Source organism: Staurois parvus, unplaced genomic scaffold, assembly GCF_062004578.1.
Source record: "Staurois parvus isolate SC_StPar_1 unplaced genomic scaffold, SC_StPar_1.0 ptg000091l, whole genome shotgun sequence".
NCBI lineage: Eukaryota > Metazoa > Chordata > Amphibia > Anura > Ranidae > Staurois > Staurois parvus.
In genome coordinates, this window is record NW_028317887.1 from 5,427,055 (window position 1) to 5,442,928 (window position 15,874).

The 15,874-nt window shown below is 43.8% G+C and overlaps 1 protein-coding gene across 1 annotated transcript in view; it reads left to right on the plus strand.

The window, feature by feature from the left end:
* MFHAS1 (multifunctional ROCO family signaling regulator 1) overlaps positions 1 to 10,383 on the plus strand; it is a 134,817-nt gene extending 124,434 nt beyond the window's left edge. Inside the window, exons 2-3 of the mRNA XM_089670587.1 lie at positions 5,295 to 5,614; positions 9,756 to 10,383. Of these exons, the coding sequence (XP_089526713.1) occupies positions 5,295 to 5,425 (131 nt within the window). The 3' untranslated portion in view covers positions 5,426 to 5,614; positions 9,756 to 10,383. The remainder of the gene's footprint in view (positions 1 to 5,294; positions 5,615 to 9,755) is intronic.
* Positions 10,384 to 15,874: the final 5,491 nt, after the last annotated feature.

Here is a 15,874-nt window from a genome sequence, read left to right on the forward strand (position 1 = left end):
GATAAAATAGGTGCAGCACTATAAACATAAAGTAATAATGTTCATGAGTATGCCAATAAGATGATAGTCAGTGCAGGTCTAGGTGCAAATTAGCTGTAGAATCCACAATCAGTGCTCCAAAACGTGTGGTAAAATTACGTACTCACCAGATGCGTAAAGTAAATACACATTAGATATCACTGCAGGGGTCTCCTCTAGGAGTTGGATAGGGTCCTAGTCCAGGCCAATCCTCCTTCTGGGTATGCACCTATTTTATCCATTTTAAGTTTGTATTCATGTTTGTGTTCTTGTTCGCACTGCGCTTTCTGTGCAGTTATTATTATTATAATACAGGATTTCTATGGCGGCAACAGTTTGCGCAGCTCTTTACAAAATGAAGGTAGACATTCCAGTTACAGTACAATTTGCTACAAGAGGAAACAGAGGGTCCTGCTCATTAGAGCTTACAATCTAGGAGACCAAACAATTAAATGCATCTCCTCAAAAGGGGTACATGCAACAATAAAAACCTGACAGGATATCCAAAGTTGTAAAAAAAGGACTTGGCTGCAATTCTACTTTTAGGATTTTGCTTCAGAGTTTTTCTGTTCAGATTAGCATGTTTTAGAGATGCACCGATGCCAATACCGGCTGTATTCACGGGTAAAAGGAAGAAGGGTCAGCCACACTCCGGAGGATTGATGAATATATTGTATATTTATTGATCCATAGGACACACAAAACACCAGGACATAAATACAGAACCTCTTAACGCATTTCACACAATCTCGTGCTTAATCATAACAAAGAAAACAGGAGTGCTGTCTTAGGCCTTAGGCTGTCTTAGGCCGGTCATACATGGGTCGATTTGTGAAAGATTTTTCCTTTGAAAATCGGACCTAAGAATAATCGGCCGATTTTTGCTGTTAATAGGCCAATAGCACTGGCCGATTTTCGTGGTTCCTCCCCATTTCATTTATTGAGCATGCTGGAAAATTTGTGAAAAACGACCCATTTTCAAAATCATTGGTGGCATCATCAGATTACAAAACGAATGATTTTCGATCGTAAAACCGTTCGGAATTTGACACATGTATGGCCTGCTTTATATAGGAGTAATGCAGGCCATAGATGGGATCAAAAATCGGCCGATTTTTTGGCTGGAAAAAAAAAACGGCCGATTTTCGCACCATTAATGGGTTAATTGGTTGGCTGTTTTTCTGGATTTTGCCACATTTTTTTATCAGTAAAGTTTCAAAACTTTTTATCTTTTTACAGATAAAAAAATCTGCGCATGAGCCGTGACATGCAAGAAAAAGAAGAAGAAAATGAAGAAGAAAAAGAAGCAGAATTGAAGTCCGCTATTATATTTGACATGAAAAAGTATAGTGGTTGCAACAATGTATCTATTTGTATCTGAAATAAAACATCTGTTTCTGAAATGGATACAAATAGATACAATGTTGCAACCGCTATACTTTTTCATGTCAAATATAATAGCGGAGTTCTCTGCAGGGACAGAAGTAATTAAATGCGGGATGAAAATCGGCCAATTTTTTTCTACCGTTGGTGGTAACGTTGGCCTATTGAACGACCGATTTTTCGTTTTTTTTTTTTTTTTAAAAACGGACGGTTTTCGACCCATCTATGGCCTGCATTAGTTAATAAAGAACACCTGTCCTAATCAGCACTCCTGATTCCTGAGGATACGCCTACTATTAGGCTAGGTTCATATCTGTGCAGGTGGATCCACACGAAAGTCGACTGCACCACCCGGACAGAGGAATGCGGACCCACAGGCAGGTGCCATTAGTTCTAATGCCACGCCACCCGCACTGGAAAATGCAACTGTACTGAGAACCGAGGTTCCCATGCGGGCTCCATTTTCGGAAGAAGTGCAGGGACTTCTTCCCTACGAGGCACGGGAGTCCATTCAAATGAATGGGCTCTCGTGCCCGCGCAAAATGCATCCCGCACGGCCGCATATATGTGAACCGGGGCTTAAATTTAACAAAACATATAGGTTTTAGAGGAGGAAAACAAGAAAAAAAATATTCTGAACCAATGGACTGCAGACACAATACAGGAGATGACCAGAGACTGCGGACACAGTACAGGGGATGACCAGAGACTGCGGACACAGTGCAGGAGATGACCAGAGACTGCAGACATAGTACAGGAGATGACCAGAGACTGAGGACACAGTACAGGAGATGACCAGAGACTGCGGACACAGTACAGGAGATGACCAGAGACTGCAGACATAGTACAGGAGATGACCAGAGACTGCGGACACAGTACAGGGGATGACCAGAGACTGCGGACACAGTGCAGGAGATGACCAGAGACTGCAGACATAGTACAGGAGATGACCAGAGACTGAGGACACAGTACAGGAGATGACCAGAGACTGCGGACACAGTACAGGAGATGACCAGAGACTGCAGACATAGTACAGGAGATGACCAGAGACTGCGGACACAGTACAGGGGATGACCAGAGACTGCGGACACAGTGCAGGAGATGACCAGAGACTGCAGACATAGTACAGGAGATGACCAGAGACTGAGGACACAGTACAGGAGATGACCAGAGACTGCGGACACAGTACAGGAGATGACCAGAGACTGCAGACATAGTACAGGAGATGACCAGAGACTGCGGACACAGTGCAGGGAATGACCAGAGACTGCGGACACAGTACAGGGGATGACCAGAGACTGCGGACACAGTACAGGGGATGACCAGAGACTGCGGACACAGTACAGGAGATGACCAGAGACTGAGGACACAGTACAGGAGATGACCAGAGACTGCGGACACAGTACAGGAGATGACCAGAGACTGCAGACATAGTACAGGAGATGACCAGAGACTGCGGACACAGTGCAGGGAATGACCAGAGACTGCGGACACAGTACAGGGGATGACCAGAGACTGCGGACACAGTACAGGGGATGACCAGAGACTGCGGACACAGTGCAGGAGATGACCAGAGACTGCGGACACAGTGCAGGAGATGACCAGAGACTGCAGACACAGTACAGGAGATGACCAGAGACTGCGGACACAGTACAGGAGATGACCAGAGACTGCGGACACAGTGCAGGGAATGACCAGAGACTGCGGACACAGTGCAGGGAATGACCAGAGACTGCAGACACAGTGCAGGGAATGACCAGAGACTGCGGACACAGTGCAGGAGATGACCAGAGACTGCGGACACTGTGCAGGGAATGACCAGAGACTGCGGACACAGTGCAGGGAATGACCAGAGACTGCGGACACAGTGCAGGGAATGACCAGAGACTGCAGACACAGTGCAGGGAATGACCAGAGACTGCGGACACAGTGCAGGAGATGACCAGAGACTGCGGACACAGTGCAGGGAATGACCAGAGACTGCAGACAGTGCAGGGGATGACCAGAGACTGTAGACAGTACAGGGGATGACCAGAGACTGCAGACAGTGCAGGGGATGACCAGAGACTGCAGACAGTGCAGGGGATGACCAGAGACTGCAGACAGTGCAGGGAATGACCAGAGACTGCTGACCTTTGGGGAGGGAGGGGGAGCGGGTACCTGAATTTGACAGGTACCCGCTCCCACTTCCGCGGAGTTATCCTTCTCTCTTCTTCCCGGGCCGGCTTCTGTGACAGCCGGGTGCCCACTGCGCATGTGCGAGAAGCGCTTCGCTTTGTGAATGGCCCGGCGCTTTCTGGGACCTGTCATGTGTCCCAGAAGACACCGGATCATTCACAAAGCGCAGCACATGCGCAGTGGGCACCCGGCTGTCACAGAAGCCAGCGCGGGAAGACTGTGCAGCGCTGGAGCGAGGAACAGGTAAGGCCCTGCAGGAGAGAACAGCTGAGCGGTCGACCCGGTATTCTGACATGGTGGCGGCAGAAATACCGGACCGGCCGCTTTATATTCGCTCCATAAGACGCACTGACATTTTCCCCCCTTTTTTGGGGGGGAAAAAGTGCGTCTTATGGAGCGAAAAATACGGTACATATAAAACCATTGTATCAAAAACAGCGATATCAAAAAACAAGGAAGGAAGAAAAGAAAAAAGAAAAAGTGGAATAAAAAGAGAAACAAAGAAAGAGAAAAAGGAATAATGAGTAAAACTTATGAACAAATTATAAATAAAAAGTAAAATAAAAATGAAATGAACATACACAAACACAGATAAAAGCAAATGATTATCCCAAGAAGATATGGGCTAAAAAGCCACATTTGTAAAGGATCAAAATTTAAATAATATACAAAAAACGCATGTCTATTTAGGATAAAGTGCAAAAAAATCACAAAAAAAATTCATAATCAGACAGGAATATATCAAAACAGCAGTATCAAGAGCATGAAAATGCTCTTGATACCCAAACCGATATTTTGCAGTGTGATTCATGTCCATACAAAATGAATGGACGCAAATTGCACCGCAAAGAACAGCATGCGATTTGAACAGAAATGCTATTCCTGTCCAAATTGCACGCGGTTTCCCCACTGCTCCTGTGTGAACCCAGGCTTGCCATAGAGTTCACACAGGAGCGGTGCAGGAAAACTCCCTGCACTGATCCCATACTGAGCAGAGAGAGGGAGAGAAGGGCGTGTGGGGATGTATACACTGCCTTAGTGCATAGAATGCAATAGGGTAAGAAACCTTCTGCCTTTAGAACCATTTAAGTTTAGGATATATATACATTTCAGTATGCCCAATAATATAATTCCTGCATTGATGATTTTTTAGGCAGTCCTGATGAAGTCAAGGTATACTACTGTACAGTACAAAAAATGGCCACTGCCCCAATCTATAACTGGCCTTCTCAGCAAGGAGCACATGGAAGGGCGACGCATGTCAAACAATAAAAGAGAAAAATTCTCAGCTATAACTTGCCAACCAGCTTGTGAACAAACCAAATTGTCCTGTCTAACAGTTTGCATTAAAAACAGGGGTTTAGTTAGCACACATTTGCATATACATGCTTAAGCTGCAGAGCCTCGTCACGGCACCCCGATATTCTGTAGTTCCTAACTCTACATTTTGAGAGCCCCCATAGTAGTAGTACTCCTGTACATACATAGAAAGGAGACTTTCAGTGGTTAGTTACCTTTTATTGAGCTGAATACGTCCTCAGCTGGAATCGTTCCTTGCTATATCTATGAACTACAAAACTCTTCCTCTGGTTATGGATAAGAGAGAAAGGTGTTATGTAGTCCTAACACAGTGTTATATAGTCCTTACCTTATTACCTATATTCATTAATATTTAAATGTCAAAAATGACCTTTGCTTTTCCTTTTCCTTTACAGGAGAGTTACTCACCCAGCCACGACCGGAAGGGATTACCGAAATTATATGCCCCAAAAATGGTACTGAAAGAGTGAATGTAGCTCTGGTTTTCCCCCCTACCCCAACAGTGCTCAGCCCTTGCTCTAAATGATCCCCCAGTATTCCACTTCTGCTTCGCAGTATTTGGAAAACAGAATTAAGGAATGAAAATTTGGAACTGAGACAATCGCAGAGTACCCAAACAATTTTTCAAGAACTGTGACCATGTGGTATATTACGATGCAGCAAAAGGCACAATTCTAATTAACTGGGAGGCACTGTGTCATTTCAGAGCTTTAAGGTATGTATATAATACACAGTCAATGAATATTGATTATATATGAATGGTGATTTTGTACACATCTTACTTATTAAGATTAGGAATAAAGCATGAACATTTATTCAGCCAGATAAATATGTAATATTGAATATAAAAAAAATCATTTTCCTTTTGAAGCTCTGGCTGAAGCTTTAGGCTCATTGTTATGTGTTTTCCAATTTCTCTTTATCTCCTGCTGAAAAGGCCTACTGTTTACATTGCTCAGTAGCTTAAACTGAGTGGGAAATTTACATGAACAGGGACTTACAACAAACTGGGTGAGTCTATGGTTTTAGTGAATCCTTGCTAAAAGGAAATTATTACTTCTGTGGTGTCTTTTTAGCTTAGGGGTCTCAAAACTTTCTATACAAAGGGCCAGTTTACTGTACTTCAGACTTTAGGGGAGTGGGGGGGATTGTGGACAGTGGAGGTAGGAGGGGGAACAAAGCCTTATATCAGTCATAGGAACAGTGCCCCATCATTGTTATCGCTTGGAAAAATAGTGCCTCAAGATTGGTGTTAACAGGAAGAATAGTGCCCCATCATTGGTATCAGTGGGAAGAATAGTGCCCCATCATTGGTATCAGTGGGAAGAATAGTGCCCCATCATTGGTATCAGTGGGAGGAATAGTGCCCCATCATTGTTATCAGTGGGAGGAATAGTGCCCCATCATTGCTGTCAGTGGGAGGAATAGTGCCCCATCATTGCTGTCAGTGGGAGGAATAGTGCCCCATCATTGGTATCAGTGGAAGGAATAGTGTCCTATGTTTGGTGTTAGTGGGAGGAATAGTGCCCCATCATTGGGTTAATTGGAGGAATAGTGCCCTATCATTTGTGTCAGTGGGAGGAATAGTGCCCTATCATTGGTATCAGTGGTAGGAATAGTGTCCTATGTTTGGTGTCAGTGAGAGGAATAGTGCCCTATCATTGGTATCAGTGGGAGAAATAGTGCCCCATCATTGGTATCAGTGGGAGGAATAGTGTCCTATGTTTGGTGTCAGCGTGAGGAATAGTGCCCCATTATTGAGTTAATTGGAGGATTTGTGCCCTATCATTGGTATCAGTGGGAGAAATAGTGCCCCATCATTGATGTCAGTGGGAGGAATAGTGTCCTATGTTTGGTGTCAGCGGGAGGAATAGTGCCCCATTATTGGGTTAATTGGAGAAATAGTGCCCTATCATTGGTATCAGTGGGAGAAATAGTGCCCTATCATTGGTATCAGTGGGAGAAATAGTGCCCCATCATTGGTATCAGTGGGAGGAATAGTGTCCTATGTTTGGTGTCAGCGGGAGGAATAGTGCCCCATTATTGGGTTAATTGGAGGAATTGTGCCCTATCATTGGTATCAGTGGGAGAAATAGTGCCCCATCATTGATGTCAGTGGGAGGATCAGTTCCCATCATGGATATCAGCGGGAGCAATAATGCCCCTTGGTTGGTGTCAGTTGGAGAAATAGTGGCCCATCGTTAGTTCAGTAGTAGTAATTATGCCCTGCTGTTGGTGTCAATGGGAGGAATAGTGCCTCGTATCAGAAGGAGGAATACTGCCCCAAGAGCAAAATAAAGGCTAGCAAAGGGCCGCAATTTGGAGACCACTGTATTAGCTAACCCATTCTGCTCTAAGAATCATTAGTCATGAATACCAAATATTGCATGATATTGTGAAAACACATGTAAAACAACAGTTTTAAAATGTGTAAGCTTAAAAAAAATTATGACCAAAATCCATTAATGTTTCTCGTTTAGGAGGAAAATTAGAATGCTTTACGGTCAGTTTTATTTTTTTAAATTATACATTTTTTTAAACTGTGCTTTATCTCATTTTCTAGGTGTAGTGTTTGCTTTATAAGCAACCCACACCCATATGTCACAAAGCACAGCAGAAGCTGTTTGCCTTCAGACTCTCGCCCTCTTTCTCCCCTATCCCCCCTCTGCTTCTATCTCCTCTGCTTCTATCTCCTCTTCCTCCCTTTTTGTCTCCCCTCCCCTCTCCTCCGTCACTCCCCTCTTTCTTGCACCCTTTTCTAATTAATACTTGTACGGTCCTGTCTGAACAGTGGCAACCAACAGGGGGTTGATGTATCCCTCCTGTGACCCTTTTAGCCTTGTGTGTAAATTAGAGCTCAGTCTGTTGAACTTTGCAAACAGGCTTTCTTTCAGCAAAACTGGTAAACGGCTAGAAAAACCCATAAAAAAAAAGCTTAGCACTCCAAGTAGACTGTTCTTGGTGACCCAGTTGTATTTACAGTATGTGGAAAAATAGTTCCTATTGCTATAGAGGTGTAAGAGGTTTGAAAAGTGACCAATGTGTGTAGTGCTTGAGGTCTTCACATCATTGTTGATCAAATAATGGGACCCCACTTTTGTAGCTCTAATGCCCTTTGGACACAAAGCTCAACTAGCTTCTGTTTTCATAACTCCTCGAAGTCAAGGACTGAGACTAGCTCTTTTTCAGCCAGTAAAACTAGTTCTCAAGGATTGGCAGATTTGCTGTTTGTTGGACGTGTGAGGGGCCAGCCCACTGCTGCTCATGAGAACGGGAATCCCGTAAATGTGGTTCAGCCACCCAGGACACATATCAGTGCATTAAACATATGACTGATACAACATGCCACAACACAGCAGCTATGAAGTGCATTCAGTCTTCAGCAATGGATAATTGTTCATTTTATAACTCACATTTGCATAAGTAGACATGAACATAATCTGATATTGATGACACTGGAAGTAATCCATAAGTAAGTATACAAATCTGATTATCCCAATCCTGTGATCTGTATATCTAATTGGCTTGCACTCTTCACTTACTTATCCTGATCTTCCTGATGCCTACCGGGCTATGTCAAAAGATGACCTGTAGATCTTATTGTGCAAGGCCTTCCAAAACAAGCTGACAGTAGGCCGTATGAACACTTGAATGTGGAAATGGTATATGCAAGAAGCTTGGATCTTAAAAAATATTAAGGCTGCCATTGATAAGCGCTCCTTTTGAAAATGCCAGATGACTGGCTGTCCTGCTGAACTAGTGGCGTCAATGTTTTGAATCACTAACTTGGAACAAGTATCCAAATCAGAATTTGCTTGTTCCAGGTCAATGATTCAGAATTTTGATGCCAGTGGATTAGTATGACATCCAGGCAGTTACCATTTTTCAGAAGGAGAGAAGCAATGGTAAGCTCCTTGCTTCTAAAATGACAGGTTTTCTTTAAAGTCTTACTAAACCCACAACAGTACAATCAGTCTGTATATGCACTAAAGCATGTTTGTTATACTCACTGTGGAATCTAAGAGGTTAATCCTCTGCACTGTGTAAAAAGGATTTTTGATCCTGTCTTCTCTGATCATCCCCTACTTCTAATGTCTCCAGTCCATCTGCTGATACAAGAGCATTGGGGGCAAGCTGCAGTTTGGTGTGTATTGCTAGAGTTTGTTTGGGGTTTTTTGGAGGGTGCATGTGATCAGCACAGGGCCAATCAACACTGTCTAGATGAGAGGGTCATAGGTCCTGCAGTTTCATAGGACAATCTGGGGAGAATGAAAACTCCTCCTACAAGCTTTAACCAGTGCTCTGCTGGACAATGATAGAAGTCACAAGACTGCTCTAACTGCTGATGAGAAAAGGTATTTAGAAGTTTATATTTACTAAAATAATTGCATTTCCTTGTTCTGCATACTGTGGGAGCAGGGTCCTGGGTTTAGTAACACTTTTACCCCCGGTTAACATATATGCGGCCGTGCAGGCCGCGTTTTGCACGGGCACAAGAGCCCATTCATTTGAATTGAGTCCCGTGCCCATGACATGCAGGGAAGAAGTACCTGCACTTCTTTGGAAAACGCAGCCCGCACGGAAACCTTGGTTCCCAGTATAGTTGCGTTTTCCAGTGTTGGTGGTGTGCCTTTAGAACTAATGGCACCTACCCGTGGGTCCGCATTTCTCTGTGCGGGTGGTGGGGCTGCACAGATTTACGTGCGGATCTACAGTACACCACCCGCACAGTTGTGAACCTAGGGTAAATGAAAATTTGTTTTGCTATGAAAACAGTTACTATTAGTAGTTTGCTGAGAGATGATTGATTTTGTATTTGTATTTCATTTGTCTAAATGGTTTTTTTCTTTTTATAGGAAACATTTACTTGTTGAAGAATATATCACATGGAGAAAACGGGTGCATTGCATCCATGGACAAGTAAACCGTGCCCTTTACGCGCCTTTTTTTTTTCTTTTTTCTTTTTTTTTAATGACAAAGATGGACAGTTTTATGGACAATAAAGTGTGTTGTTGGAATGGGATCATATGTTAACTCCACTGTAAAGTAATGTTGCACCTGTTATGTATCACAAAAGGATTGTGGGAATTAAATGACTGTGTTATTGATTTCTCAGGGATTTTGCTTGCCATGAAAATACAAGCCATACTGTGTAAACATGGTTGTATTGTGAAAAATAAGCTCTTTAAACGTAAAAAAAAAAAAAAAAAATCAAATACACTCCACTAAATTTCATTGCTATTTAACGTCAGCAAAATGATACATATGTTTTGTTTTTAGAACTTTCAGAACTAAAAAGCACATTAAATGTTATGCATCTCACAGTATTTAGTCCGCATGGATCTGATGTTTTCTTCCTTATTGTAAAACACAACCTCCTTTAAAGGACATTTGTACTGTGAGGAATACAGAAGCTGCTATTAAAGTGGAACTGTGGGCAAAATAAAAAAACAACCTGTATTCTGCAGGCCATCACTACCTTAACACAGCCGTTTTTATTTTTTCTGAGTCCCCTATAACATAGTTTTGTTACCTGTTGGTAGATTGAGTATTTTAGCACTTTCTATAACAGGGTGCCCACCAGAGCTGGCATTTGGGGTCAGCAAACTGAGAAATTGCCCAGAGCCCCAAAGTCTCTGAGGTCCCACAATGATCTAAATCAGGGCTATCCAAACACTCTAAGCAAAGGGCCAATGTACTGTTGCTTATACTTTGAAAGGGCTGGACTGTGGCCAGTGGGAGTAGACAATGCCTTGGCATCAAGTGGGAGTAAGCAAAGCCTCAAGACTGGTGGCCGGTGGCAGTAAACAAAGTTACATTGGACAGTGGGAGGAGGAATAGTGCCCTATCATTGATCTTTTGGAGGAATCATGCCCCATCGTTGGTGCCAGTGGGAAATGCAGTCTGCAATTCTTGAAATCAGTGGGAGGAATTAGGCCCCATTGTTGGTGTCAGTGGAAGAAATAGTGCACCACTGTTGGTGTCAGTGACAGCAATAGTGCTTCATGTCAAAGGGAGTAGTAATCCCCTATATCCAAGGGCTGGATAAAAACAAGCAAAGGGCCGTATCTAGCCCATGGCCCACAATTTGGAAACCACTGTTCTACATGATTGATCTAGCACTCAGTTCAGGAAGTAGATGCTAGTTGCTCAGGCTTTAGAAGCCAAACACCAGGCCTGAACACTGTCACATAGGTGGCCTAAGACATCATACCATGGCCTATACTCAGCCCCAGCCTGAATATTGAAAGGCTGGGATGATACAGCAGGGAAGCATAACAAGAGCAAGGTTTGGAAAGGGACAACATCTTCTTTAATATTAAAACAGAAATTCACCCTTCCACCCACTATTTTTGGAAACTTTTTTCCCAGGGAGCCAGTACCTAATTTTGACAGGCACCCACTTCCACTTGGATCACCTAGGCAACCTAAACGGAGGTTCACCCTCCCCCCCCCTCCATTCATGCCTGCAACCTCCTGGGACATGTCACAGGTCCCAGGAGGCAGCGGGTCCATTCACAAAGCATAGTGGGAAGCAGCAAGAAGTCACATCCGGCTTCCCACAAGCAAGATGGTGGCGTGGTGAACCTGAAGACTAGTGAAGCACTGCTCTGGGTTGGTAAGTGTGTGTTTACTATAAGTCAGCAGCTACAGCATTTTTTTTTTTTTTAGAAATGACTAGATTCTATTTAAAGTCTTGTTCTACACGGCTTTTTCCATCACTGAATTTGCTAAATTTTTTTGCACAATGAAGATGCAAAAGGTATTGTGTCCATGCTTGATATGACGTCATCAGTTACTACATAAAACACTTCAACTTAAATACATAACTAATAAAACCAATTATTATACAAATAAACAGAAAAACAATAATTTTAGGTATTGTATATGTACCAATAAAATACACTATATTGCCAAAAGTATTGGGATGCCTGCCTTTACACGCACATGAACTTTAATGGCATCCCAGTCTTAGTCCATAGGGTTCAATATTGAGTTGGCCCACCCTTTGCAGCTATAACAGCTTCAACTCTTCTGGGAAGGCTGTCCACAAGGTTTAGGAGTGTGTCTATGGGAATGTTTGACCATACTTCCAGAAGTGTGACTGTGAAGTCAGGCACTGGTGTCGGACGAGAAGGCCTGGCTTGCAGTCTCGGCTCTAATTTATCCCAAAGGTGTTCTATTGGGTTGAGGTCAGGACTCTGTGCAGGCCAGTCAAGTTCCTCCACCCCAAACTTGCTCATCCATGTCTTCATGGACCTTGCTTTGTACACTGGTGCGGTCATGTTGGAATAGGAAGGGGCCATCCCCAAACTGTTCCCACAAAGTTGGGAGCATGAAATTGTCCAAAAGTCTTGGTATGCTGATACCTTAAGAGTTCCCTTCACTGGAACTAAGGGGCCAAACCCAACCCCTGAAAAACAACCCCACACCATAATCCCCCCTCCACCAAACTTTACACTTGGCACAATGCAGTCAGGCAAGTACCGTTCTTCTGGCAACCGCCAAACCCACACACGTCCATCGGATTGCCAGACAGAGAAGTGTGATTTGTCACTCCAGAGAACGTCTCCAATGCTCTAGAGTCCAGTGGCAGCGTGCTTTACACCACTGCATCCGACGCTTTGCATTGCACTTGGTGATGTAAGGCTTGAATGCAGCTACTCGGCCATGGAAACCTATTCCTTGAAGCTCTCTACGCACTGTTTTTGTGCTAATCTGAAGGCGACATGAAATTTGGAGGTCTTTAGCTATTGACTCTGCAGACAGTTAGGGACTTCTGTGTTCTTCAGCATGCGCTGACCCTGCTCTGTCATTTTACGTGGCCTACCACTTCGTGGCTAAGTTGCTGTTCCCAGTTGCTTCCACTTTGTTATCATACCAATAACAGTTGACTGTGGAATATTTAGTAGAAAGGAAATTTCATGGATGGACTTCTTGCACAGGTGACAATCTATCACGGTGCCACGCTTGAATTCACTGAGCTCCTGGGAGTGACCCATTCTTTCACAAATGTTTGTAGAAACAGTCTACATGCCTAGGTGCTTGATTTTTTACATCTGTGGCCATGGAGGTGATTGGGATTTGGAGGGGTATCCCAATACTTTTGGCAATATAGTGTATATTATGCTGTAAAATAAGAGATACTGGGCCTGATAGGTGAAAAAAGTGACATAAAGGAAGCTGTTGCTGAAGAGAATAGCCATTCAGATGGTTTTATTAAGTAAGCTATAACTGTATTAAGAAAACAAAGGTTCATTAGCGGCATCATCTCTACTATTTGTTAAATCAGTTTGGTTTGTGTTAGAAACACTTCTATTCATTACTCATTGTAATGTTAATAATCCTAGCACTCCTTCTAGTGGTGAAATGCTTTATTACACATTAAGTTACATATGATGTCTCAGCTATAAGGTGGACAGACATTTAAAGCACATCACCCATCTTCACTGAGTCTGGGTTCACATATATGCAGTGCGGTATATCACATGTGATTCACCCAAGGACCTGCACTGCATTCCTGTGCAAATCACATGCGATTTGTGTGCGGTGCGATTGGAACCATACATTTTGTATAGCTCTATTCGCACCACCCGCACCAAAAACGCGCAGGACCCTTTTTTTGTTCTGCACTAGAATCGGATTGCATGGGTAGTCACACCTATGCGATCCGATTCTGCACATCGCACCGCGTTTTGCGGACCATTTTCTGGTTGTCAACATACACACCTGCAGCAGTTCGCATGAATTGGGTGCGATTCTGATGCGGTGTGGAATTTGCACAGAAAACACTGCGATTTACACACCGCATCAGTGTGAACCAGGGCTTAACTCTATCTAGAAATTTGCTCTCTTAAACCAGGCTTTGCCATATCGTTTCCAGCAACATAGTTTATTGGAGAGTGACAAAGTGTTCACTCAATGCATTAGACAACACATTATTAATTATTATTGAAAGATCTCACATCAGATGGAGAGGTTATAATGAGCCAATCCATATGGCAGGCCAGAGTGACACTTTTACTTACACTGCGGGGGGGGGGGGGGGGTAGCATCACACAGATACAAATACAAACAAATATACAGATAAAAATTCAGATTCAAATACAAAAGCTTCTTGGTTATTTTGCATAAACTCTTGGGCGCATGCACAATGCTGCGTTTAGATCTGTATTGCATACATTTTTTAAGGATCTGAACACAGCTGTATATTGCACTATGGGCCCATCTTATTAAAAATTAAATATTGAAAGTCTGTGCCCACGGTCCTGTATATGGGCCATATTTAACAATTCTGCTAACTATAACATGTATGCAGCGTTTAGAGTAAATGTTTGCCTATGACCCCCAATAACATGGGCACTAGACGGCAGGAGTTGCCTGCATCCTAGCAACCTAGGATGCTGCATGGCTGGGCTGCCTGCACCCTAGAAATATAGGAGATAGGAGCAGAAGCCACCTGCATCTCAGCTGCATAAAGGTGGACATACATGGATGGAAATTGAGTTGGTTCAGCAGGCACCAGCCACATTTTGAGGTAGGTTGTACATAAGTTGATCAGCTTTTGTACAACCAGCCTGTTGGGTTTTTCCTGATCAATCAGTGCTGCCAGCTATAGTCAGCAGCACTGATCACTGTATTCTGACAGTGTTGAAGTCTCTCTGTTGTCAGAATACAATAGCCCAGAGGGAAAGATTACCCTATCCACATCAAGTGTGTGAATTGGGGAATTGGCTCTTTTTTTTTTTTGACCAATCACACAATAAAATGAATCACGTCTGGCCTGCCTTAGAGACAGAAGATACCTGTGTCCTAGCAACTGAGGATGCTAGGTGTTACCGGTTTACTCATTTGCACTGTATGCATGGAATCCTTGGCTCAAATGTGCAGTGCACAGACAAGGTTTTGTCTAGGAACTTGCTGCTAACAAGATCCTATGCAAAATCATACTGCTGTGTCCATGAGCTCATACCCCTCTCCAACATACAAACACACATTCTGTAGCACTCTGTCTCTGGAGGAACCCTGAGCCTGGGTTCACACTGATGCGGTGCGAAATTTGCATCGGTTTCTGTGCAATTTCCGCACCACATAATCGCACCCCATTCACATGAACCATTGCAGGTGTATATTTTAAGTTAACGACTCCCCAAAATCAAAACGTGGTGCGATGTGCAGAATCGGATCGCATGAGTGTGAACACCCATGTGATCCGATTCTAGCGCGGACCAAAAAAAGGGTCCTGCACCTTTTTGGTGTGAATGTGGTGCGATTTGAGCCATACAAAATGTATGGCTAAAATCGCACCGCACATAATTTGCATGTGATTTGCACAGGAATACAGTGCCATTCCTCTGCGAATCACATGCAATATGCCGCACTGCACAAGTGTGAACCCAGGCTCAGTGTCAGGTAGATCTTCTCCTTATGGACAATACACACCTGTCTGTGTGTGAGGTCTGTGTGTCCCTCCATGCATATACCTCCCCAGATCATCACTGGCCCACCACCAAATTGGTCATGGTGAATGATGTTACAGGCAGCACAACATTCTCCATTCACATGTGTCACATGTACTCAGGGTGAACCTGCTCTCATCTGAAAAGCGCAGGGCGCCAGTGGTGGACCTGCCAATTCTGGTGTTCAATGGCAAATGCCAATCGAGCTCTATGGTGCCGGGCAGTGAGCACAGGACCCACTCGAGGATGTCGGGGCCCTCAGGCCACCCTCATGAAGTCTGTTTCTGATTGGTCAGAGACATTCACACCAGTGGCCTGCTGGAGGTCATTTTGTAGGGTTCTAGCAGTGCTCATCCTGTTCCTCATTGCACAAAGAAGCAGACACCAGTCCTGCTGATGGGTTAAGGACCTTCTACAGCCCTGTCCAGCTCTCCTAGAGTAACTGACTGTCTCTTGGAATCTCCTCAATGCTCTTGAAACTGTGCTGGGAGACACAGCAAACCTTCTGGCAATGG